We start from the raw sequence: 27,514 nt of genomic DNA, 5'->3' as shown, positions 1-27,514 counted from the left end.
ACGACTTTGTTATTTCGTCGACCCTGCCGCTGTTGCCACTCAGTTGGTGCGTATTTTGCCCAACATCCGGTTATGGGCCCAGAAACTGTGCATGGGTGTTTGAACTGCTTGCTAAGAGGGCTGTGAAGCTGAGCTATCTGCCAGTCGAAAAGGAGCTGGAAGTATATCCAGGATGGATGACGGCGAAAAGATGGTGCTTACCTTTCCTCAACTAACTGATGGTAATTATAGTCTTTGGTCCTTTAGAATGAGAGGATTACTCGAATGTAAGGACCTGTTTAACTACGCCACAGACACCCCTCCTCAGCCACTTACCCCTGAATGGATACGGGGGGATAACAAAGCCAAAGCTTTTATAAACATGGCAGTGTCCGACCAGCAAGTTGTGTATATCAGAGATAAAACGTCGGCTAAAGAAATGTGGGAGAGTTTGGCTGCGGTCCATTTGAGAAAAGAGTCCGCGTCAGCCTTGGCGTTTTACCGCCAGCTTTATCAGGCAAAGCTGCAACCTGGCGGTGACTTGGCAGCTCACCTGAGACATTTACAAGAAATCAGGTTGGAGCTTTTGAGAAGAGACATTGTGGTTCCTGTTAATCAATTTTGTTTTATAATCCTCTGCTCATTAAACAAAGAGTATGATGCAGTCGCAAGCCAGCTCGCTTTGGTCCCTCCTGACCAGCTGAGTATTGAAGGCGTGACTGCAAAACTGATGGCAGAGCTGGACAGGCGAGATGCCTCAATCATGCAGGTTCCCAAAGAGCAGAATGTGCATTCAAATGACAATTGGGATGTTGTAGCTTTAAGAGCCAACAAGAAATGCTTTGCCTGTGGCCTTTTGGGACATTTTGCTTCGGAATGCAGAGCAAAGAGTAAAAAGACTTCCTCTAGGTCGCAAAAGGGACGCACAGCCACTCAGGCGTGGAAGCCTTCGCAGCGACTGCAGCGAGGTAGTCGACCCGAGCCACAAGCATTCTTTGCAGAACCACAGGCTTGTGAGGTTAAAAGAGGTAACTGGGACTTTTTCATCATCGATAGTGGCGCATCACAGCACTTGTGCAGCAATCGCAGTCTCTTCATAACTTACACACCAGAGACTGGAAATGTGCATTTAGCGAATGGAATAGTTTTGCCCTCACTTGGAAAGGGTACTATAAAACTGCATAGTTTGAATATTACTATATCAGATGTTGTTTATTGCCCTGAACTGTGTGGGAATTTATTATCGGTTTATCAGTTTGCACGTCAAGGTGTTAGAGCTAAATTTACTGAAAAAATGTGCCGGTTTTATCGGGCCAATAAGCAGGTTCTCTATGCAAAACAGACTCATGGGCTTTACAGGCTCAAGTTTCACTCCTCTTTAGGAGGAAGCAATAGCTGTTGTGGTGTAGCCAATAGGAGCAGGCAGGGGTTGGCAAATTGCCAGCCACATAAAAACTGCTTACATGAAGCTCACCGCAAGCTTTGCCATAAAAACTTTGCAGATGTTTTGAAAACACGGGATATAGTGCATGGTCTAGAGATTAAACCGTGTAAATTTTACATGAACTGCCTGTCATGCTGTAAACATAAAATTAAGGTGGCACGAAAGGGCAAAAGCACTATGAGAGAAGTAGCAGAGCCTTTTGAAAGGGTTCACTGTGATCTAGTAGGACCATTGCCAGAATCACTTGGAGGGTCCCGATTCTGGCTAACACTTGTGGACCAGAAAACCAGATATGTTTGGACATATGCAATCTCTAAGAAGTCTCAAGCACTAGAAATGTATAAAAAGTTTTGCAACTGGGTTAAGACTCATTTTGGTAAAAATATACAAAATCTGTACTCTGATCTTGGAGGTGAATTTATGTCGCAGGATTTTGAAGAGTTCCTAAATGCGCAGGGGACAGTACACCAAGTGTCCTCACCCAGGAGTCCCTGGCAGAATGGGATTGCTGAGGTTGTTAACAAAAACCTACAATCTGGGATAAAAACAATGCTCCATGACGCTCAACTTCCTGATAGCTTCTGGGCTGAATGTTTGAGCTGTTACACGCATACAAAGAATCGATCCTATCATTCTGCATTAACAGTAACACCTTATGAAATGCTTTTTGGAAAGCGTCCCAATCTAAAGTATTTGTGTGTTTGGGGCAGTGATGTTATGATGCATTACCCAGCTAAAGGGAAGCTGCAGGAAAGAGGTGTCCCAGGTAAATTTATGGGATATCAACAAGGGAATTATCGCATTTATTTACCAGACACAAAAAAGTTTCACCTTACCCGTAGCATTATACCATCAGTACACTGGGATGGTGTAGCTGAGTTTCAAGATAGTGATGGTCTTAAAGAAATATCCCCAAAGAGTACAGCTGATGCTAACGAGCAGCCAGTTGATACCGATCCTGACAGTAATCAGTCAGAGATTGGAGAATGTGAGTTTAAAGGGGAACAAGAGGCAATGGACAACTCAGACCATACTTTAAGTCCAAAACCCTCTACTAGCCGTATTTCTGAAGTTTTGGAAGGAAATTTAAAAGCTGACAGTGAAAGTTTACCAGAGCTTAGACGCTCCAGTAGGATAACTAGACAGCCGCAGCGTTACATCAATGAACAACAGCTACAAAGGCAAAAACGACAGGAGCAGGTGTTTAAACGTAGAAATATTGCTACTGATGAGGAAATAGAAGAAGTTGCAAACAATGTATACTGTAACCAAGTTAATTTTGAACCAAAAAGTTTTAAAGAGATACAAACCATGCCAAAGTCACAAGCTCAACAATGAAAAAAAGCAATAGACGCTGAGCTTGCATCTCTAAATCAAAATAACACCTGGACTTTTGTGAAGCAAACACCTGATATGCGAGTCATAGACTCAAGATGGGTGTTCAAAGTAAAACTTAATGATAAAAATGAAGTAATGAGATATAAAGCTAGGTTAGTAGCAAGGGGTTATCAACAATTGGAAGACATTGATTACGAGAATGTGTTTTCTCCGAGTGTGAAGTTTGAAAGTATAAAGTTGATGATGCTAGACGCTGTTAAAAATGGGTGTGAATTGTACCATTGTGATATTTCCACAGCTTATCTTAATGCTGATTTGCATGAAAACATATACATGAAAGTTCCGGATGGTGTAGATGCTGCACCTGGAGTAGTTTGTAAATTAAACAAATCTCTGTATGGCCTACATCAAAGTGGCAGGAATTGGCATGAAACTTTAAAACAAACCTTGATTGAATTTGGATTTGTGCAGGGGAAAGCTGATAATTGCATTTTTACCAAACAATGTGATAATTCTGTTGTCAAATTGGCCGTTTATGTTGATGATTTATTATTTTCATGTAAACATTTAAAGGAATACCAGTTGTTTCTTTCTCAACTTGGTAAACGTTTTGATGTAAAAGATTTGGGGAAAGTTAAGAATTACCTGTCCATGCAAATAGACAGGGAAGCAGATGGTTCTTTTGCTGTACACCAAACTGCAAAAATTAAAGATTTAATAGAAGTACTAAATTTGGAGAACGCAAAAGGAAAAGAAACCCCATTAACATGTGGATTTACTTTTACTAAAGAGGATACACCTTTTCATGACAAAACACTTTACCGGTCAATATTAGGGAAGCTGAACTTTATTCAGCGTGTGTCCAGACCAGACATATCTTTCAGTTTTAATTTTCTTTCCACATTTGTGGAGAATCCAACCAAGCAGTGTTTTCAAGCGTTAAAAAGAGTGGTGCTTTATCTTAAACACACACTGCATTACAGATTACATTTTAAGGCGCATAGTGATACAGGGTTCGATATTTTTTGTGACGCATCTCATGCATCTGAACATTTCAAATATAAAGGTGTGTCCGGTTTTGTTTACAGATACAATGAATGTCCATTTGAATGGAGAACACGCAGGCAGCGCATAATTTGTTTGTCAACCACAGAAAGTGAACTTTGTGCATGTTCTGAAGCCATTAGAGACATTGAATGGTTTTTGCAGTTGTTTGCAGACCTAAAAATAAAAGTGAAATTACCAATACCCGTGCACATAGATTCCCAAAGTGGAATAGCCATTTTGACATCAGAAGGCAATACCCAACGTACCAGAACGTTACGGTTACGTTTGGAGTTTGAAAAACAAATGATTAATGAAAAAATTATTACTTTTGAATACGTAGCTGGACTAGAGCAAATAGCAGATATTTTCACAAAAGCTTTACCAACAGCTACGCATCTTAAACATACACAGAAAATGCTGAATGTTACTGCTACGCATCATTGACCAGCAGGGGGTTGTTAGGTTTTTCCTTTAAGACTGATGTGGTCAATGGTGCTACACAGAGATGTGTGTTTGTAACCTTGTTCTGAATGATGGCACACCTGTGAGCTTTTGCTAATTTGAATAATTGAAGGTAGAGTTTGCTTACTGTAATGTGATTGGGTAATTGACTATTTTGAATTCTGTATTTAAGCAAATGGTTCATGGGTGTGGTTGTGGTGATGTATTGTGAAATGAGAGGAAAGGAGTAGAGGAGTGTGGTGTATATAATTGTAAATAAAAGCAAGCAAAGATACTGAAGACGACTTTGTTATTTCGTCGACCCTGCCGCTGTTGCCACTCAGTTGGTGCGTATTTTGCCCAACAATAACAGCTGTCCAATTTTCATCAAGTTTCCCTATCACTCATTCACTTCTGGGAAATCTCCCCCCGCCCCCAGGAAACAACAGAAACACAGAGATACCAGCTAGGAAAAACACCTTGTATTTTATTCACTTGCTGCTATGCTTCCTCTTCAAAGTCTCATGCTCAGGTAATGGTGATGCTGGTGATGTTTTTGCCTTGAGGTAATGCAGAGATTAGTTTCCCCAACATTTGATCTACAGATTAGGAAGGTGTGTTTCATTGTGCTAAGATGAATACAATGGTATCTCCAAATGGCCCTAAAAAAACAAAGCCTCAACAGGATATTTCTATTAGTTCTGTGCCAAAACCTGTCCTCCACTTTCCAAAATGTTTTCTTCCCCTGCCAAAAAAAAAAGTCTTCAATTTTCCGCCTCATTCCCAGGGTTTAGAATTTCTTTATCATTTCGCGGGGTGCAGGATTGAGCCTAACTTAACATAGCACAGCGGCCATGGCCGGTGTGTTTTCTTAATTCCCGTTGAACATTCCTTCACTGCTCTGACTGCAGGCTTCACAGCTGCCTCTGCTTCCTGGTCTGAAAAGGTCCAGCAGTAGAAAGCCGCATCTATACCAAACACTTAAAGCATATGACCCCCCCAAAGGATTCTGGGAACTACGGATGCCCTACTGAAAGCTGTGCAGAAGAGTGCATTTCAGCAGGTATAGCTTCTCACCTTGCATGACACTTCACACCCACTGAGATGTCCTTTTCCATGCAGCTCTTAAAGCGACCTCACTGTCTCCCTGCATGCACGGACTGCAGCCTAGTACACATGGCTTCTTCATTCATTCAGCTGCCCACTGCAGGAGAATAACAATAAATAACAAATAACAATAAAACAATGAACAATGACTACTGCATACTGCAATTGACGCACGATAATATCACCAAGGCAACTATCTGCAAACAAACAATAAACGCCCATAAAAAGGGCTAAGGCAGTTTCTTTCCCAAATCGGTTTTATCCTAAACAATAGCAAACAAATAAAGAGTTCACTAGTAATATATCAGTGGTTCAGTGCTTATTTCTTCTCTTTCCAAAACAGATTTTATCTTGAACAATTTTATCTTGAACAATTGCAAATGCAGTAATAGAGAGTCCGCTTGTGATATACCAGTGGTTCAGTGCTCAGACGTTGTTCCGGTAATCCGATGTTTCGTCACTAAAAAGCTTAGTCATCGAGCTTGCCGAGTTTGCCTATGCCTGGCGTAGACCCACTAAAATTGATGAACCGAAGTAAGTCAATAAACTTCAGTGGGTCTACTTTGAGTAAGACTTTGTTGAAGACAACCCTTAGGACTGGTTTAAATTTAGCTGGCACACTAGCAGAAAGCAGTGCAATGGCTTCCACTCGTGCAATGGGGCTCCCTCCCCTGCATCTCTCCCAAATCCTCATTGGAGAGCTGGGAGAACCCCCAAAACAGCACTTGGAAGGGAGGAGGAGGGGATCTTTCTGTCTGACAAGCAAGTAGTGTGGCATGGGGGGAAAGTGTACCTGTTGCATTTCTTTCAGGCGTGAGTTAAAGGCAACACACCACTGGGGGGGATTGTGATGGCTTTTAGGGTACTTCCAGAAACATGACAATGGGTTGTTATGACAACAAGTGCTTTAAAAAAAACAAACCTCATTGGATTTCCTTTAGGTAGGGTAAATCTAGATTAGATTGGGGAAAGCTAGACACCGACATTTTAATGCTCACTATGTCAAAGGGACCCAAGTGGCGCTGTGGGTTAAACCACTGAGCCCAGGGCTTGCTGATCAGAAGGTTGGCGGTTCGAATCCCTGTGACGGGGTGAGCTCCCGTTGCTTGGTCCCAGCTCCTGCCAACCTAGCAGTTCGAAAGCACGTCAAAATGCAAGTAGATAAATAGGAACCGCTGCAGCGGGAAGGTAAACGGCGTTTCCATGTGCTGCTCTGGTTTGCCAGAAGCGGCTTTGTCATGCTGGCCACCTGACCTGGAACCTATACGCCGGCTCCCTCGGCCAATAATGCGAGATGAGCGCGCAACCCCAGAGTCGGTCACGACTGGACCTAATGGTCAGGGGTACCTTTACCTTTACCTTTATGTCATAAGGTCACTGGAAATATGGTAAACTTAGATGCATGTGGAGCACTGATACATAATAAACCTCTTTCTGGAAGCAGACTGATTTTTCGCTTGGCACTTAAAGTTTGAATAGAGTGGTCAGGGGGAAGGGGGAAGGGGGAGCAGGGCTGCTATAGCTGCTGCAATCCTGCTTTTCTACAGCTGTTAAAGGTGCAGGAGTCCTGCCTTCCTTTTCATCTCACCACCCTTCTTCCGAACCTCTCTTCCACTTTTGGTGTGGGTGCATGGAAGTCATGCACACAGCTATAAAGCAGCAGCTTTTATAGAAACGTTTGGGGGAAATGGAATGTAAATGTTTAAAATAAGTCATGCATAAAAGTTAATATGCAAAGTGCTGAGATTCTTAGGAAGCACGTTCCTGCCAGATCTCCTATTGATCTGAAAGCCATATCCCGCTTGGTGTGTATGTTCAAGCAGGGCGCTTGATGCGCAGCAGAGGATATGAGGCAGCTCTCATGATCACAGTTTTAAGAATAAAGAACGGAGACCCTTGACAACTGGATGAAAGACATGAATCCTCTTCTACCCAGCACAGATATACAGGTATAGGGAAATGTGCAGAACTGCTGCCTGTTGTGAACAGCTCATTCCACTGAATGGGACCTTGGCCCTCTGCCCCAAAGTCCTGGCCTGGCGGGCACCACACCATAGTTCTGTCAAGGTAGAGACCATTGTGCAAACTATTACAAATGCGAATTCCTGGACTTCATTGGTAGTTATGATGTGGGGCCATAACATTAGAGTTGGCCTCAAGATCAGTGCTAATAAAGCTGAAATGGAACTAAAAGCTTCTTCCAAGCTGCTTATCGTTGTTTATCTTGAAATGGACTCAGTTCCCTCCTAGAAATGGCATCGGATAAGGTTTCAAGGGACTGCCTGTGATTCTTGTCAGCAGGAATATTGTATGTTCAACCACTAAAGGATTAGGCTGCAGCTGGGCTATTTTAGGTCTCCCTCCAAGGAAAACTAAATCACATACCAGACAGCTTTGCTTATTTGTTTTATTATTATTACTTTTAAAAAAGAATTCTTCATGCAGCAGGGGAAGAAACATCCTTTTCAACAGAGCAACAGAATGTTAATGTTGATGGTCCAAATGAAGTGCTTTTGATTGAGTAAGCTGGTAGAAAGTGTGGTAGTGTCTTAGCTCCAGGGTTTCTCCAGATAATTTAGGCTCTCTGACCTGGAAGTCATTTTCCTTGTTCTCAGATGAACGAGGGGGCATATCCATACTATGAACTAATAACGGTTTATAAATATGAGGAGGGTTAAGGTTTTCCCCAGATAATTTTGGGAACTGAGAATTCTGAGAACTGGGAACCCTTTCAACACAGCTTCCTACCCCTGTCCAATAAGACTCTAAAATTGGGCCCTGAGAGCACTTTGGCAACTGACCAGGTCCACACAAGAAGTTGGTTGGGTTTTCAGATGAAGGTGTAAGGTGTTTTATTTACTTTTGCTTAGTAAATTGGCCTACCACTTTTCACCTACTGGAGATTTACAGCACAATTAATCCCAACAACAATAGACCCATGATAAACCCATTTGAATAAACCTATGAACAACATGGCATTCTTTAGAGATACCTGTGTTATTCTGTTGGTATGCTGGCTGGCATATCACTGGAACTGAACTGGATACAGTTGTACCTCAGTTCTCGAACAATGCATTCCAGGAGTCTGTTCGACTCCCAGAACCGTTTGAAAATCAAGGTGTGGCTTCTGATTGGCTGCAGGAGCATCCTGCAGCCAATCGGAAGCCGCACTGGGCGTTCGGCTTCAAAAAATCGTTCAAAAACCAGAACACTCACTTCTGGGTTTTGATCGCTCAGGAGTCAAGGCATTTGAGATCCAAGACTGTATCTTATTTCTTTTACTGGCTTCTCCTTTGGATTTCATGGATTTATATTTGAACATAGTTGTAAAACTCCTCTGAGGAGCAACTTAACCTAAAAAGTACTGTAGTATAAAAGCTTTTTAAATTAACAAATAGGGAAGGCATCTAGGAAAAGGAAGCAGAGACTGCATTTGAAACTGGCTGGCTGTCTTTGGGATTTAGTGGTGCCCATCTTTGGGCTTTAAATTCCAGCCTGCTGATCCAATTCCTCATTCAAGCAAAGTTATAAGGGAGATGATCTTCAAAGGCACTTTTGTTAGTTATGCCTTTGACATTCTACCCTTCCCAACTTTAGAAAGACGTTAACTGCTCCCCGCCCCCCCCCCCACTGGTGGGAAATGCTGTTGTCTCAGCCATGAAAGCTGCATGCAAACCTTTCAAGAGCCACCATTCTGCACTTCTGGAATATTAGCCTGTGAGGATTTCTTCCTCCTCCTCCTCCTCCTCCTCCTCCTCCTCCTCCTCCTCCTCCTCCTCCTCCTCCTCCTTCTCCTTCTTGCCATTATTACATGAATGCAAATGTACTATCATACATCTAAGGCTGTGATCCTGTGCATGGTTACTTAGGAATTAGTGATGTTAATGGAACATCTGAGTAAATATTGGTTTGTGGACTGGACTCTAAGCCTCACCAGCTCCCAGGTATCGAAGCAAAACAACAGGGCATTGCAGTTAAGGATTCAGTCCATTCAAATGCATTTTGAATTTTAACATGCTATGATTTAAAAAAAATATTCTGATGATAGATTTTCTGCCAGATACAGAGATTCCATCTGTTATGGGCGAGGCAGAACATGAAGTGAGATCAATGGAGTGACTCTGGATTAAAGTGGCGAATATGGCCCATAGTCAGCTGCTGCCAACAATGCATAGAATTTACTCCTGCGGTTGTTGGGAGTTAAAAATAAAAAGCTTAACTTTAAACAATAAAGCTTGCCTCTCCATTGAACTATTTGATAGTGGCCTTTGACAGAGCCATGTGTGGTTTGCTTTGATCTGTTCTCTATTGTTTCTTTTTTGTTTCCTTGTTTCAGATGTCAAATAACCCATGTGCCAGGTAACATTCCATGCATACCTTGCCTGTCAACTGGCAGGTCTTGCAGAGTGACTCTGGACAGAAAGGAAGACTCCCTATCCCAGCCATGGCTGCACCAAGGAAAGGTTTAAGTGCCTCCCCTCCCGATGGTGGCTGGGGGTGGATGATTGTGATCGGCTGCTTCCTTGTTACTATCTGCACGAGAGCGGTAACAAGGTAAGGGCGTTCTTGGGTGTGATTCTTCACCCAGCTTTTGTTGTTGTTATCCCCTGCTTGAAAGCAGTGATCCACCTGGGTCTTTCTCAATGTCTGCGACACACTTTTAATGCTGCCTTAGCAAAGCAATCCTGCTGTTTCTAAGTTTAATAACAGCAGGATTGCTTTGCTAAGGCAGCATTAAAAGTGTGTCACAGACATTGAGAAAGACCCAGGTGGATCACCTAAGGGAAGTGCATTGAACTATGGAAGTGACATCCCTCTGCATCCTCACCAGTCTCACCTGATGCATGATGGTACCTTCCACTGCAGGGCCGCGAAGACATGTAGGGTTGTAGCTGGCTGTGTCATACTCTTGAGTACACCTACTGAACTTGGTGGCTTTGAGTTAGTCAACCCATAGAGTGGATGAGGGCCATCAAGCGGATACTGAATCCAGACAAGATGGGTTCCATCCGGATAAAGTGAGTGGATGGAGGCTTGCAACCAGTGCTGTTTGGACATGTACTTCCCCTGGAGGACAAAGGGTGGAATTCTGGAGTTCTCCATGCCAACTGGGCAAGCTCAAGTAGTGATAGCAGCCAGGAGTGGGTTTTTTTTTTTTTACCAATTTAGACTAGTATTCCAACTGTGCACCAGTCTGGGGAAGTCTGACCTTGCCTCAGTTATCCAAGTGTTAGTGAAATGTGGGCTGTTAAGATCCCCGCTAGATCAGGCCAGTGCTCAAAGTTCTCTTCTCAGTATGGCCAACCAGATGACAACCAGATTGGTACAGAATGCAGCTGGTTGTGTCCTGTTAGGAGCCTGGCAATTGGTTCACAAGGCACTTATGCTGATTGCCAGTGCATTGCTAAGACCAATTCAAAATAAGGGAGCAGAAGCTTCTCTGCCCACCTCAACACTGTGCCAAGTTTTTTTTAAAATTTTCCTGCCACCTTCAAAATTGGTGGGCTCTTTGGAATCTGCTTTGAGCGGGACAGAAGAATTTGCTGAGGGGAGCAGATCAAGTCATTGGGAGCAGAGGTTAGGCACCACAGCTTTAAGGCCTTAAACACTTTGGATCTGATTTAGTTCGAGGACCATCTTTGCAGCCTGCCTATATGTTAAGATCTGCAATGGACTGAGAGGAATGAGGGTGGAGAGCACAAGAGGGAGGTTATAGTGGCCTCACATTTCTAGAAGACATTTCCTTCTGGGCTTCCTCCAACCCCATCACCACACACATCCAGCCTTTGTTTCCTTCTGAGATTATATTTTCCTGTAGCAGTTTTGTTTGGATAATTTATGTGTGCATTTCTTGCTTTTATTAATATATGTGTCAGGGGGACTCCCTACAGGGAGCCTCCCCTTGTCATCCTGACCAGCACTTCGCCCAGCGACAGCGGTAGCAGCGGGTCAGGCGGGGAGAATGAGGAATGGAGCGGAATGGAGGGAGGGCCCAGTGAGGCATCCGAGCCCCAGCCATTTAGTGGAGGAAGGAGGGCTCAGTCAGCGATGTATCAGAGCCCCTGCGCTACACTAGCCAACAGGTGGAAGAGGGAGCGCAGCCGCTTCCGGCGCCTGAATTGAGGCGTGCGCCCAAACACAGGTTTAGGGGGTGGCGTTTCGGGGTCCCCAAGCTATTATGCTGGCCCCAAAGCAGAAGAGCGCCATTGCCGGATTCTGCGAGTGACTAGGAGGTCATGTTTTCTGCTATCTCTGCACTGTAAATATTATGCACAATAAAATCCTTAAAAGACAGATCGGACTGGAGCGTCGTTACTCAAGAGTAGCCGCAACAACCCCCTGACAATATGTGAGGTTTTAATTGCAATTGTACTGCATTGATTTTCTTTTGTAATCTGCCTTTGTGGTGGTGTTGGTGTTTGACCTTTACAAGGCAACCTAAAAGTACTGTTTCGGCATTGGATTTAGTAAAACTGCGGAATAAGCTCCTTTTCCAGACCTGGGCATAGCCTGGGGTGGGGACTCATTGAGGAATACAAAGGTGCTGATGACCAATCAGATTCTTGATGCTGAGCAAATGAGGTTGCCAGGGTAACAGTGGGCGTGATGTCACCACAGGAGAAAATGTCCTCTTTTTTTACACGAGGCTTGGCTTGCATTTTTAGCAAGGGTTTTTGGGAAGAAGAAGGGTGGGGCCAGAGGCCATGTGGGCCAAGGGACGGACAAGCTGTGTGGAGGAGACTCAGGGATGGTGTTTTGGCTGCCTTTAAATCCAGTGCTGTGCCGGTCTAGCAAGCAAGTCCCTCTCGGTGTAAATAATAAACCATATTTCATAAAGACCCTACAGCCTCCACTGTGCCCAAAGGAAACATAAGCCATGGTTGGGTGCCAAGACCCCTTGTATCTTGCACTGCTCAGCAGAGGTTGGGGTGGCCATAACAGTACTTTAAATAACTAAAATTAATCTTAGCACCCGAGGCCACAAGTTTCTTTTCTATACAATAACAGATTAAGCTGCTTATACAACTCGCTGCTCTTTCATCACATCCTAATCTTGCTGTCTGAGGCTTTCTCTGCTTAGTGATAGGACTGGCCTAAGTTCAAAACCTTTCTGAAAATTATGCAAGAGGATGGCAAATGAAAGAACCAAGGTGAGGACAACCTCTTGATAGCACTGCCTCCTTGTCAGAATCTCTACCCAAGGAAATCCTGACAAACCAGCTCCCCCTTGACTTTTCAAAGGTTATCCTGGCCGGTACAGGCGACACCCAAGGGTGTTCTTGGCCCCCGTGCCTGTCAGCGGAGCACACGTGAGCCCGTTCCGCCCCTGTCCAAAAGGACCCATGTGCTGGTGGTTGCACATCGCTTGAATGCATGCAAAATTACTGGCACCCGTATTCTGAGATGGTTTCCCCCAACCGTTGTTAATGTTGATTGATTGTTGGCGTCAGGGAGTGGTCTGAAGGCGAGAGGACTGGAGAATGCATTCTATGGCAGACCAGCTCCTCTCTGATGGAGAGCTGGAGGGGGAAGAGTCGCCCCCCTTCTCCACAGCATGTTCAGAGGCAGAAGCTGAGCATCTTAGGGGGGGGGAGTTACCCAGTTATGAGATTATGATGACAGAACTGGAAGGGAGGGGGCAGCTAGTCAAGATGTCTCTTGAGAGCGTAGGGGACCCCCCCACTCGGGGGGGGGGGGACTCGGAGGTCGGAACGTTTCAGAGAGCAAAGGAGTTAGAGGGAGGGAGGAACTTTCTGTTGACACCCAAAATGCTGCAGAAGTTGGAAGGAGAATTAGACTAGCCAACTGCCCTAATAATAATAATAATAATAATAATAATAATAATAATAATAATATTTAATATTCCAACAGAATATTAAAATACAATAGTCTATTAAACATTAAAAGCTTCCCTAAACAGGGCTGCCTTCAGATGTCTTCTAAAAGTCTGGTAGTTGTTTTTCTCTTTGACATTTGTGTGGGAGGGCATTCCACAGGGCGGGTGCCACTACCGAGAAGGCCCTCTGCCTGGTTCCTTGTAACTTGGCTTCTCACAACGAGGGAACCGCCAGAAGGCCCTTAGGGCTGGACCTCAGTGTCCGGGCAGAACGATGGGGGTGGAGACGCTTCTTCAGGTATACTGGACTGAGGCCTTGCGGAGGGCTGTGTATTTGTGCTAGCAACATGATGCTTTAATAAAAGGACTATAAATCTATCAACTGCTCATTAATTCTTATCTGTGAAGTTTCCGAAGGGAGGGGAGGACTCTCCACACCTGACAGTTGGTGACTTTTTTAAAAGTTAGAATTTTGATGTGAGCCACCTTGTGCAGAAGGTGACACATCAGTTTAGGAAGTATTTCCCATGACTAAGACACTTTGTATATGATTTGTTGTTGTTTAGTCATTTGGTCGTGTCCGACTCTTCGTGACCCCATGGACCAGAGCACACCAGACACTCCTGTCTTCCAATGCCTCCCGCAGTTTGGTCAAACTCATGTTCGTAGCTTCGAGAACACTGTCCAACCATCTCGTCCTCTGCCGTCCCCTTCTCCTTGTGCCCTCAATCTTTCCCAGCATCAGGATCTTTTCCTGGGAGTCTTCTCTTCTCATGAGGTGGCCAAAGTATTGGAGCCTCAGCTTCAGGATCCGTCCTTCCAGTGAGCACTCAGGGCTGATTTCCTTCAGAATGGATAGGTTTGATCTTCTTGCAGCCCATGGGACTCTCAAGAGTCTCCTCCAGCACCAGAATTCAAAAGCATCAATTCTTCGGCGATCAGCCTTCTTTATGGTCCAGCTCTCACTTCCATACATCACTACTGGGAAAACCATAGCTTTAACTATACGGACCTTTGTAGGCAAGGTGATGTCTCTGCTTTTTAAGATGCTGTCTAGGTTTGTCAATGCTTTTCTCCAAAGAAGCAGGCGTCTTTTAATTTTGTAACTGCTGTCACTGTCTGCAGTGGTCATGGAACCCAAGAAAGTAAAATCTCTCACTGCCTTCATTTCTTCCCCTTCTATTTCCAGTGGCCATGATCTTAGTTTTTTTTTTATGTTGAGCTTCAGACCATATCTTGCGCTCTCCTCTTTCACCCTTATTAAAAGGTTCTTTAATTCCTCCTCACTTTCTGCCATCAAGGTTGTGTATGATTTACACTTGTTCAAAAAGTAATTATTAAGTTTGTTTAATAATTATCTTTGTTTAATAAAAAAGACCCCTATCCAAAGGGACTGCAGCACATACCTGATGGGCTGTGTGCTGTTTTGTCTCGGTGGACAACATGAGAGACAGAGAGAGACAGCAGGTTTCCTGGTTCTGCCCTGTTTTTTGAGGACTTGCCTGACATGACCCATGTCTCAGACATTGGTTGTGCAATCCCTTTCCAAGACTACCCTCAATGAGACGGGTGAGTGACCCAAGAAGGCCCCTTCTCTATATATACCGTACTCTTCAAGCATCTTAGATATCCAGAAAATATCTGATACTGCCTTCCTTCAAAATAGAAAATAGAAGAAGAAGAAATAGGCCAGCATTCAGCATTTACATAATATACATGTGTTTTGGAGACAAAATTATTCCTCCAGGTGTTGTTGCTCTCTTTGTTGCTCTTCATTCACATAACGCATATCATGCAAACTACAACATTGATTCAGAGCCGCTTTCCACAAATCGTGCAAGGACTGTTCAAGAGTGCATTGCACAAATTAAAATGCATTGGGCCCCAAGGTGTGAAGGAGATTTAGGCAAGCCTGTCTCTGTTAGTTCGCAAATGTGGCTTCAGTTCCATTTTCTTCCTGATGATAAAACTTATGGAATTGTACATGGAATTTTGTTCCCATCAACCCAAGGAGGGCAGAAATGTCCAGCCAAATATTTGATATTGCAGGCTGTGTCTGCTAACTTGTCTAGAGGAAAGAGACTGAAGCCTCAGAGCATGGACCAGGAGGAATATCCTGCAGCTATACCAAGTGCGACAGATGACATGACTGGGGGAGCACATGAAAATGGGCCTCGGTGTTCCAGCCAAATCAGCTGGCACGGAAAGACAGCTCTGAGTTGTTTTTCAGAGGTGAACGTGTTTCAGTTAATGCTGTACCATGATGAGCTTGAAACAAACACTGCCATTAATCATCAGTTGTGCACACACGGGCCCCTCGGAAGGGCAGTTTTCTGTCATGTTTGCACTTCTCCCAGGAGGAAGCTTGTTTATCTGTGTGAAGCAAGGGGAATGTCTTATCTAAAATGGAGAAAAGCCTTTTCAATCCACGCCTCTTGTGTGTGTGTGTGTGTCTTGCACAGAACAGTGAAAACTGATGTACAGATCATAATAACAGGACATAAACATAAAAAAAATTCCTTCAGTAGCACCTTAAAGACCAACTAAGTTTTTATTTTGGTATGAGCTTTCGTGTGCATGCACACTTCTTCAGATACAAGTGTGCATGCACACGAAAGCTCATACCAAAATAAAAACTTAGTTGGTCTTTAAGGTGCTACTGAAGGAATTTTTTTTATTTTACTTCGATCCAGACCAACACGGCTACCTACCTGTAACCAGGACATAAACATGATAAGCTTCAATCTCTATTTTATATTCCTTCATAAGAACACCACTCAGTAGATCTGTGTTGTTTGGAACAATGCACCTGCTTGTACAGGCTCTGCGCATCCCTGGGATAGGAACTTTAGTATGAGACTACACAAAAGACCGTCACCCTCCTGTTTCTTACAGAAGCAACCTTTCTCATTTCTCTTTGCCATCAGAGGGCTTATTTGAAAGAAGGGGCCCAGTAACCCTCACAACAAGGTAAAATCCAGGGCTAAATGGTCAATGGCCATTAGCCACGAGGACCATATTCTGCCTCCACACTCTGACACAGTAGGCCTCTGAGTGCCAGTTGCTGGGAAACACAAGTGAGGAGAGTGTTGTTGGGTTCAAGGTCTGCTGGTGGGCTTCCCAGAGGCACCTGGCTGGCCTCTGTGAGAACAGGATGCTGGGCTAGATGGGCCATGGACCTGATCCAGCAGGGCTCTTCTTACTCTGTTAAAAATAAGTCTCCCTGAAATAACAAACTGGGCCTTGAGCCCAAAGACATTCCAAGGCCCCTTGGTGCCCTCAAAGTAAAAACTAAATGGAGTCCACACACTGGTGAGGAGAAATGGACAATTTGCCATTCTTTAATACTAATCTCTCTCCCCTCCCCTCCACCGAAAAAAAAAAGAAATCTGTAAAATTTTCAGGTTTCCTTGCTTTGCTAATGGTAGGGCTGCTTGATTATCAGGAGTTTCCAACCTTTTGGGACCTGGGGGCATATTTCCAAACCAGAGAAACTGTTGTTGGCAGCACACAGGGCCCCCAACTCTCACCTCCCCTACCCCCTTGAAAATCCCTCTGTGCCTGGGCATGGAAAATGGTAAAAGACTGAGTATTGGGAAATGATTTATAATGAACTGGAAAAAATATTTAAAATTACTTCCCCCCCCCCAAAAAAAACCCAGAGTCCTTTCTGTTGGGGATAATTCAGACTGAAATTCCCAGGTGTAAGAAAAGGTGGTTTATGTATGCAACAACTGCGGCCCATGCTTTGTTAGCCCAGAAATTGAAAACGAGCGAGGTCCCAACCAAAGAAGATTGGCAACTTAAGTTGTATGCACAGCTTGCAGGCTTAACATATAGAATAAGAGAACAAGAAGAACATACGTTTAAAGAAGATTGGAAAAGGTTTATTGAATATATGGAAACTAATTGTGTACATCTGAAAACGCTGGCAGCATTAAGATAAATTCAACAGTGTAAATAAGTTTTGGTGGATGTAATAATGGAAAACCGACTGGTATAGTTTTTGTAAAATATGCAGGGATATAAGATATGTAAAATGAACCATGGAAAGAGAAGAAGGGAGTCATTGATATCTTAAGTATGTAAAATGTTGATCTGAAATTGTAAAACAGAAAATTTAATAACACACACACACACACACACACACACACACACACACATATTTAAAAAAACCTCTGTGCCACAATTTGGGTTTTTATGGTTGAGCAGTGGGGAGTATTCTGTTGGCTAAAGGTCCATGAATGTTACTTAACACTAGATAGATGATACATAGATGATAGATGATAGATAGATAGATAGATAGATAGATAGATAGATAAATAAATAGACAGATAGATAGATGATATATTAGATAGATAGCTGTTGTTGTTGTTTAGTCGTTTAGTCGTGTCCGACTCTTCATGACCCCATGGACCAGAACACACCAGGCACTCCTGTCTTCTACTGCCTCCCGCAGTTTGGTCAAACTCATGTTCGTAGCTTCAAGAACACTGTCCAACCATCTCATCCTCTGTTGTCCCCTTCTCCTAGTGCCCTCAATCTTTCCCAACATCAGGGTCTTTTCCAGGGAGTCTTCTCTTCTCATGAGGTGCCCAAAGTATTGGAGCCTCAGCTTCACGATAGATAGCTAATAGTGCTCATATTCGTTTCTATTATTTCCATTCCTGCCCTCGGGTGAACATGTGAATTATGGCAGTTTCCATGCCCCTTTCCCTTGCTTTGACATCCCTAGCTCAAAAAGCACAAGGAACCACGTTGAATGTAACCCTCTGCCTTTCACTTGGAATCCACCATCCATCCTAAGTTAGTTTCCCTTTATTCTTTAACTGCAGTAGCTTAACATGTTGAATTAATTTTTTCCAGGTGCATCTCAATTTTTTTTGTGGAGTTCCAGACTTACTTTGCTCAAGATTATGCCCGGACAGCTTGGATCCATTCCATAGTAGACTGTGCTACAATGTTTTGTGGTGAGTATTTGGATCAATTGTGTGTATGAGTGAAGTACTTTTAGGCTGCAGTCATATCCCTAAAAGTCTCATTCAATTCAGTAGGACTTCCTTCTAGGCAAATATGCATAGGATTGTGTTGCATGTCTCCTTTTAGTAATGGTGTGATACATAGTCATAAAAAAACAGAACCAAATGAGCAGTGTCTCTGGTTTAGACCGGCCTGATGACCAGAACAAGCAAATCCACACAATCTCTCTGGTTTCCAATTGTTTCATTTAATTTATAGTGCACCCTACAGCTTTGTTAGAGAAAGGGATCTGCTTTCCTGTTATGGTTTAAAATACAGTGGTGCCTCCTGTCTCGCTAGACGAATTTAATTCGTTCCACGGGTCTATTCTTATAACGAAAAATTCGTCTAGCGAATCCCATAGGAATGCATTAAAAAAAATTGATTTTTTTTTTGCCCATAGGAACGCATTAATTGAATTTCAATGCATTCCTATGGGAAACCGCAGTTCGCTAGACGAATTTTTCATAAAATGAATTCGTCTAGCGAGGCAACCTCCGCAAGAAAAATCCTTTCTTTAAGCGAAAATTTCCTCTTACAGGGCGTTCGTTAAGCGAGGCACCACTGTACATGATACACATTTTAGTAATCAGGGAATCAAAGTTTAAGGCAGGTACTTATTGGAGAAACTTTTAGGATGCACTCCCTTCACTTTGTTTGGTACTACAGTGGTACGTCTACTTATGAACGTGATCCGTTTCAGGGTGCCGTTCGCATCCCAAAAAGTCTGTAAGTAGAGCGTCGCTACTGCGCGTGCGCAAAGCACACTTCCGGGTTTGCCGCGTTCATAACCTGAAAAGCCGCAACGTGAAGCGAACGTAAAACGAGGCATGACTGTAATTACACAAGCTGAAATGCAAAACTCACAGGGCAGGGTATGATTCATTTCCTGGCCTCCGAAGCCATATTTGTGCAAGCAGAAAGGAATTGGCACTTCTTTCCCTGAAAGACCTTTAAAAAATGGTGGTATTTGACTTAAGAGCAGACCTACTGAAATGTGTTAAGCCCATTCATTTCAGTGGGCCTACTCTGAGTAAAATTTAGTTGAACGCCAGCCAGTGTGAACTTTTGTACGTTTAAAAAAATTCACAGACCAGCATGGAAAAAAGACAGAACAGATTTATGAATGAGTACGTGTAAAACTGAGGCAGAGTAGAAACAGACCAATCTGCTCATCATCTATTGTCAAGTGTCACCTGGGAAGGGGATGATGTGGGCTCCTTTGACCCATATGCCAATTGCTTCCCCATCCACAAAGCGCCACTCACTGAGAATTCCCTTATGAGATAATCTCTACCCATATTTCATTTATGAGATGCACAGAGTCATTGTGGGGCATAGAACCTATTTTTTCCCTTGTCGGAGGATAACATTTCAACATAACTTAGGGAGTGTGTTATTAATTTAAATGCACAAATCACCTGGGCTCTAGAGCGGATGCCAATATTTTCTTTTATCCCCTCCCCACCGTTCTTGATATTTTTTTTGAGGGGCAACAGCCATGGTTGAAAGCTTTACGGAGGGTAGGGTGCAGAACCCAGGGCAGCCTTTCTCTCTGTGTGATTCGGGAGCATCACAGATATGTGTGTATCCCTTTATAGTACACAGAAATCTATCCCCAATGTGCATGCCAGCCCATGTGAAAGTACATGTGTTCAAATGGAGATGCACCCCTTTGACTGCCTTCATTTTTGTTTTAAGCTCCGCTGGGGAGTTTAATCAGCAACCACCTCTCCTGCCAAGTGGGCATCATTCTGGGAGGACTTCTTGCATCTGCTGGACTTATCCTGAGCTCCTTTGCCACAAGCCTAGAACATCTTTACCTTTCCTTAGGAATTCTTACAGGTATCATACTTGTTCTTTAGTCGTTAGAGGTATCATATTGTTGTTGCTGTTGCTGTTATTGCTGTTATTATTGTAGCATCAACACTATTATTCTCCATGCTTCAGGAACCTCCTCTGAGAGCCCAATTCTGTGGATTTTTCTGGGAAATAAGCTCTGCTTCTGAATTCATTGAGACTTAACCCTAGATAGGCATCTAGAGGACTGCAACCTTGCAGCAGAGCTCCATGCGTGTTGTTCAGGAGACTAACTTGACTAACCAATGACAAACTTAGTTGGTCTCTAAGGTGCTACTGGAAGGAATTGGTGCTACCTACCTATAACTTGACTAGCTTGTGTGTGTGTTGTGTGTGTTTGGAGCTGCAGCCGCTGCCCCAAATCCAGCTGGTCGTCCTAGTGCTGTTGCTTCACCGGAGGCACCCACTAAGGGAGGACAAGAGGAGGTGATGTTGGCTGATTCTCTCTCCACCTGCAGCCCCTGGTAGTCCCTGAAAAATCTGTCCTGGGGGGTTGAGGGACCCCTCAGAGCATATTTGTTGAGGAACACTGAAGGCTGCAGAGAGGAGGAGAGATGGGGTGTGGGATGTGTGTGGGAACTCCCTCCCCTCCTCTGTTAGTGGACGTATCTGATAATGGATCAGAATATCTTATGCTTTTACATATGACCAGCTGTCAGTTTCCCAACTACGTATTTGAATTAGGACACCATAATTCCATTTTACAGATTGGGAACTGAGGTAAGGAGACAGTGACTTGGACAAAGCCATCCAGTGAGAACCATAACTATGGTGAGATGTGGAGAGGGGAAAAGGAGGGAACCTGGTCAACAAAATCAGGAATATGAAGGAAACAATCAGAACAAAGCCAAGGATATTTTTGAAAAAAATAATAATTCTGACTTGGATTCTCAGATTGCAAATTCAAATGTTGGAAATCACAATGGCATCTTAATTTTGAAATTCAGTAATTCAGATTTGTTGTTTTGGTGGAATGCCATAATTGTGTGCCTATGACTGTTCAAATGTTGGTGTTACAATGTGAGGTTCACCAATGACATCTTTTGAAGTTCTGGTCAAATTTCCCACTACTTCTCACTAAGATTCTCAAGTCTGCAGCTGAAAATTCCGCCCCTCAAACTCTGGATTCTGAAAGGTCATCACATGATTACATGTGATTACAAGTGATTACATGATCCTCCAGTTATAGGCCACACATTGTGACAGTGTGAAGTAAGCACACTAGTTAACCTTCTATGGTTAATTCACTAAATTTAAATGTGGAACCAGCATCTTCGGCTGATTACATTGCCTGGGATCCCCAGCGAATTCAGCCAGTGTGTGTGTGTGTGTGTGTGTGTGTGTGTGTGTGCGCGCGTGCGTAATAACCTGCAATGTTCTGCTAGTTCATTTTCTTCAAAAATGAGGAACGGAAATGTTTACACAGAAATTGCTGACTTGTTGAAACTCGCATTATAGCCACGATGATGGGAGCTTAGTGCACAGACCCCTGCAGTTTAATAACAATTTTGTAGAAATGCTGTACTCAAATGCTGCCAATAGCTTGTTTGCTAAGAAGAAAAGGTCCCTGTTACAGCACATATTGTGCGAGTGCTTCAGTATCGGCCTTCAGCTCAGTTATTGCCCATAAATAGCCAGCACTTTGAACTAGTAGATTTCCATTATGCCTTGGCAGCTGCCTGAATGACAATGACTATGAGAACCATCTATGGAACTCACTGCCGCAAGATATGAGATACAGTGTGCCTCTTGAACATAGCAAAAATCTGAGAGCAAACTATGAAGGAGGGCTATTTTCTTTATGCTGATCTCATTGGCCTCTTGCATGGTTAACAGAGAAAAGAAATAATGATGGGATCTGCATTGCTAACAAATCATATTTTGCTTGTGTTTGTGGTTTTCTTCTTCCAGGCCTGGGATTTGCACTTTCTTATTCACCAGCCATAGCCATGGTGGGCAACTATTTCAACAAGAGGAAAGCCCTGGCTTATGGGATGGCCATGTCGGGCAGCGGAATTGGCACCTTTATACTCGCCCCGGTGGTCCAGCTCCTAATTGAACAGTTTTCCTGGCGGGGAGCCTTGCTCATCCTGGGAGGTTTCGTTTTAAACCTCTGCGTCTGCGGTGCCTTGATGAGACCGGTTGCAGGCAAAGAGGACCGTAAGAGCGCGCCTGACTTCCCAGAGCAGGAGTTTGGGCCGGAAGCACAGAAGCAGGACTTGACGCAGTGGTCGGTCTGCTCCCCTCTGATCAAAGTCTGGTCCCACAAATACCTGTGCCAATGCTCGTGGCAGGAGTACCACTTTCTGCTGAGGCCGGACTTTGTGGTGTTCGCGGTGTCCATCTTGTTCATGGCTTACGGCTGCAGCCCCCTCTTCGTTTACCTGGTGCCTTATGCCTTAAGGGTCGGGATGAGTCATCAGCAGGCAGCCTTCCTCATGTCCATCCTTGGGGTTGTTGACATCATCGGCAACATCACTTTTGGATGGCTGACAGATAGACGGTAATGGCCCAGAGCGATAACATAAAAAGCTGGGTGATGTGGGATAACAAGCCCCATTGCATGCCCCACGGATTATTTTCCATGTTGAGAAGAGTGCATATTTCCTCCCTCCCCCCCTTCAGCATTAAAATTTTTTATTGTGGTTTCCATTTTATCCAGTACATCTCGGGCTGCGTGTTACAGGCTAGTTGGGACGCGGGTGGCACTGTGGTCTAAACCACTGAGCCTCTTGGGCTTGCTGATCAGAAGGTTGGCGGTTCGAATCCCCACGACGAGGTGAGCTCCCGTGGCTCTGTCCCAGCTCCTGCCAACCTAACAGTTCGAAAGCACGCCAGTGCAAGTAGATCAGTGTTTCTCAACCAGTGTGCCTCCAGATGTTTTGGGACTACAACTCCCATCATTCCTGACCACTGGTCTTGCTAGCTAGGGATGATGGGAGTTGTAGTCCCAAAACATCTGGAGGCACACTGGTTGAGAAACACTGAAGTAGATAAATAGGTACTGCTGCGGCAGGAAGATAAACGGCGTTTCCGTGCACTCTGGCACTTGTCACGGTCCTCTGTGTGCCAGTAGCGGTTTAGTCATGCTGGCCACATGATCTGGAAAACTGTCTGTGGACAAATGCCGGCTCCCTCGGCCTGAAAGTGAGACGAGCGCTGCAACCCCATAGTCGCCTGACTTAACTGTCCTTTACCTTTTTATTACAGGCTAGTGTCCACAACCAAAGGAGACAAAAATCCAACAAATGCAACAGAGCACATCCAGGCAGAAAACATGAGGATCAGCCCATGGAGTTGAAGATAGATAGATGATACGTAGATAGATAGATGATAGATAGATAGATAGATAGATAGATAGATAGATAGATAGATAGATAGATAGACCTCAGCTACAGTGAAGATCACGGATATCAGATGAAATAAATATGACTTCATTGCAACTGACTCTCTTGTCTACTGCCTTGCAGGTGTTTGAAGAAGTATCGTTACGTTTGCTACTTCTTTGCGGTGGGGATGGATGGCCTGTGCTGCCTTTTCCTTCCGGTGCTCCAGAGCTTTCCGCTCCTTGTGCCTTTCTCCTTCACCTTCGGGTATTTCGACGGAGCCTACATCACGCTTCTCCCAGTGGTGACCGCGGACGTGGTGGGCACGGCTTCCTTGTCATCCGCCCTCGGGGTGGTGTACTTCCTTCACGCCATACCCTACCTGATCAGCCCACCTGTTGCAGGTCAGTTTTGTATGTGAATCGGCTTCCCTGGTTATGTATGAATCTCAAGTACATGGCTTTACCGGCTCCTTCCTTTTCTTTCCAATCGCTGCTTGGATTCCTCTTGCACTAAACTGAACACTAGAGGGCAATACATTCCTTCTGTATGCAAGGCAAATGCAAGAAAGAGGACTCTAGGAGAGATCCAGTTAAGAGGAAACGAACAAAACAGCAGACACCATACTGCATTGTTGCTATAAAGCCAGTAATACTGTATTTCTCCTGTTTTAAGACGTAGCCATAAAATAAGACGTAGCAGGATTTTCAAGCATTTGAGAAATATAAGCCACACCCCCAAAATAAGCCATACTGATAGGCACAGTTCTGGAGGGTGCCAAGGAAGAGGAGCCTTGCCAGGAACTGGCTGCTGCTGCTGCCGCCGTGCACAAACCTGAGCTGCAGGGAGCCTTGAGCCAGCGGGACCCAGCAGCAGCAAGTAATAAATCAAATGCATTACCATATTAACAGTTTAGCTTTTAATCTTCATGATTACCTGTGAAGCCCATTTGCAAAACACTACCTCTCTTTTCTTGCCTTTCCCCTTTCTAAGCTGCTGTGAAGTCCATTTGCAAAACAGTAGCTCTCTGTTCTTTCCTTGCCCACTTTCTACAGTAAGCTGCTTGAAGTTTCTTGTGTCTCCTATTGTTCTCCAAGTTGCAAATCTTGGTTTCGATTTCCCAGCTTCTGTCTTTCAACTCTCCAACCCACTTCGGCAGACACTGTTCACACCTCGGCTGCAATTGCATGCAATTGCTTTCACCACCAGGGTACTTTTCTTGGTGCAAAAGTAGTATTTAAGCATGGTTGATGCAAGCTGTAATTGCATGCACATTTTACTCAGCACTGTGGGTCTTTCTCCCCCAGCACCAACCATGTAGATTGCTGTACCATACTTAATAAAAAAAATAAGACATCCCCTGAAAATAAGCCATAGTGGTTTTTTTAAAAAAAGGAAAAATAAATATAAGACAGTGTCTTATTTTCGGAGAAACACGGTATGTGACAGATCTGAACAGAATTCTTCATTGTCTTCTGAGTATTTTTCTTCATTCTCTCGCTGTGAACTTTCAGTGCAAAATCACACCTTGTTTGTGTGATTTTTTTGTTTTGTTTGTTTGTTTTGTTTGTGTGATTTTTGTGTGTGTAATGCAAAGGCCACCTATGGATACTCTTGTGCTGCTATTTAGAAGTAGCATTTGCCACTGCCACCAAATGTCTGCATCAGGCAACTCAAATTATCTGCCAAAGAAATTGGAACCATTCGCCTTATGTGAGCTATGCAGATCAAACAGTCTGGCAGGTCTGGGTTTAAACTCTTACTCAGCTGCGAAGTGCATTGGGGGACTGGGACTCAGTTGCTCTCGGCCTGACCCCTCATGGGATAGTTGTGAGGACAAAGCAGGGTAACCCACATCCATGCAGACGACCATGGGATACAGAGGCTGATAAGGATGATAATACCTTCTGCTTCTTCTAGTTGCATTGCACCTAGCAATGTTGAGAGTGGAAGCCCTGCCTGTCATATTGCTCAGCATGTCCTCTGGCTTTCGAGATTTCACCAGGCGTCATCAACACATTTTGAAGGATGACCTTTGCAGCCATAAGGGTTTGGTGCTCCGTAATGCATTCTTAAGAATGTACACTCCCCTGGAATCTTTTGATAAAGGGTGGTGCGGTCGTACCTTGGAAGTCTAATGGAATCTGTTTCAGAAGTCCGTTCAACTTCCAAAACGTTCGGATACCAAAGAATGGATTCGGGTTCCAAAGAACGTTTGCAAACTGGAACACTCACTTCTGGGTTTGCTGCATTCGGAAGCCAATTTGTTTGGGAGCCAAGGCGTTTGAGATGCAAGGTACATAAATTGAAATAATAATAATAAGCAATGTTGTGTCTTTCCCCACAGGTTGGCTTGTGGACACAACTGGCAACTACATGGCCTCGTTTCTGCTGTGTGGGTTTTCCATGATATTCAGCTCGATGCTACTGTGTTGCGCAAGATTAGCCAAGAAGGCGAAACGGACTCCCTTGAGGCCTGGGGCCAAGCAACCAAGCTGGACAAATGGAGCCATTGCCTATTCTGTAACTAGAGAATTAGATCACAGAGGTGTGGAGCTGCTGGCCAGTGAGGCAAACAGCTATAGCAAAAGATGACAACGTGCTTGAAAGGGCCCTCCCCATCTCCTTAGCGTACCCAAGAACCTTTTGCTAAGATAGATTTTTGTTAAGTCTTGCTACACTATTTGAAGATGTTCCTCCCCACTGGAAGAAAGGAGAGAAGGAGTGCTCCATTGCATGGGAGTTTTGTTTTCTGTCCTTTCAGCAGGTAAAAAGCCTGGGCCCCAATGAGGGTAGCAGAGAAGGAGGAAGTTATTCTCTGAGGATGTAGTTACGATAGTTTCTAACGCAGTGCTAGGGAGGTGAGGGTGCCCCTGTATGCACAAAGAAGGCAAACTAGACATTCAAATAGATGATAAAATTGTGTGTAAAACAATGTTGACACAGTAAAAAGCCTTTTAATTTTGCACGTGGCGGGTCTTGCCTGGAATAAGCAGGGGTGAAAAAAGGTTAAATGTGTTCTTTGGTTAACTCTGAAAAATCAACAGATGCCTAAAGAACTTGGCTGTAGACCTGCTGTTTTATACTGTGGTTAACATCATTTCAAAAGGTCACAAAATCTGCTTTGTGATGTGCCTAGATTTGATAAACAACTGGGATGTGGCTTTTGGAAGGCTGGCGATTCTCACAGGTTTCTTCTTTAAAACATCTGAAAACAATTTGAGGGAACGAATGGAAGGAACGAATTTCCATTTGAAAAAACTCATAGCGAAGCTGGCTCTAGCATCACAAGGGGTTGTTGCGACATTGCTGGCACGAAGGCAGCTTTCTACTGAGCAATACTGAGCTTTTGCAGTATTGATCTGTAAAGTAAACACACTGGAATATCTTGAGTGATGCATCCAACCAACCATGTGGGTTCTTGCTTGTGATGTAGCCACTTAAGTGCAGTTGTCTATGGTAAGCTTCACCCTCTTGTTTGGGAAGTATAATACAATGAACGCCTTGAAAGGGGCCTACATTAAATTTAACTAAGGTTTGTTCCTGATAGTCACCTATATTTTAAAGCCTTTTTGATTTCCTAAAAGGCAGTTAATTTTAGCTTTGATATTCTTTGTGTGCTTGTTCTGCTCAGTTGCACACTTATTAAAACCCAGAGAACACTCATTGTTGATGGGTGCATGCAAGAGATGGGGGAGAAATGAGTTCAGTTTGCATTTGAAGTTGATGCAGATGAATTCTTTCTCCATTCCTTCAGTGAATGCATCCAGTGTTAATAATGCAGGTGGTGCTGTCTAAACCACTGAGCCTCTTCGGCTTGCTGATCAGAAGGTTGGCGGTTCGAATCCCTGTGACTGAGTGAGCTCCTGTTGCTCTGTCCCAGCTCCTGTCAACCTAGCAGTTCAAAAGCATGCCAGTGCAAGTAGATAAATAGGTACCGCTGTAGCAGGAAATTAAACAGTGTTTCCATGCGCTCTGGCTTCCATCACGGTGTTCCATTGCGCCAGAAGCGGTTTAGTCATGCTGGCCACATGACGCAGAAAGCTGTCTATGGACAAACGCCAGCTCCCTCAGCCTGAAAGCGAGATGAGCACTGCACCCCATAGTTGCCTTTGA

The 27,514-nt window shown here is 44.0% G+C and overlaps 1 protein-coding gene across 7 annotated transcripts in view; it reads left to right on the top strand.

Annotated features, from left to right (window-relative positions):
• The window catches only part of SLC16A12 (solute carrier family 16 member 12), a 49,362-nt gene extending 22,998 nt beyond the window's left edge, over window positions 1-26,364 (top strand). For 4 of the 7 annotated variants that reach the window (XM_035138019.3, XM_088670322.1, XM_088670324.1 and 1 more), the window contains 5 exons: window positions 18,060-18,163; window positions 19,914-20,057; window positions 21,984-22,575; window positions 23,543-23,802; window positions 25,746-26,364. In XM_035138019.3, the coding sequence (XP_034993910.3) occupies window positions 18,154-18,163; window positions 19,914-20,057; window positions 21,984-22,575; window positions 23,543-23,802; window positions 25,746-25,993 (1,254 nt within the window). In that variant the 5' untranslated portion in view covers window positions 18,060-18,153 and the 3' untranslated portion in view covers window positions 25,994-26,364. Of the gene's footprint in view, window positions 1-9,692; window positions 9,911-18,059; window positions 18,164-19,913; window positions 20,058-21,983; window positions 22,576-23,542; window positions 23,803-25,745 lie in introns of all 7 variants that reach the window. The other 3 variants (XM_035138014.3, XM_088670321.1, XM_088670320.1) reach the window with 1 other exon arrangement.
• Window positions 26,365-27,514: the final 1,150 nt, after the last annotated feature.

Source organism: Zootoca vivipara, chromosome 5 (genome assembly GCF_965207765.1).
Source record: "Zootoca vivipara chromosome 5, rZooViv2.hap1.1, whole genome shotgun sequence".
In the NCBI taxonomy this organism is placed as follows: Eukaryota; Metazoa; Chordata; class Lepidosauria; order Squamata; family Lacertidae; genus Zootoca; species Zootoca vivipara.
The sequence above is the reverse complement of the archived record's forward strand: the minus strand, read 5'-3'. Positions and strand labels throughout refer to the sequence as shown.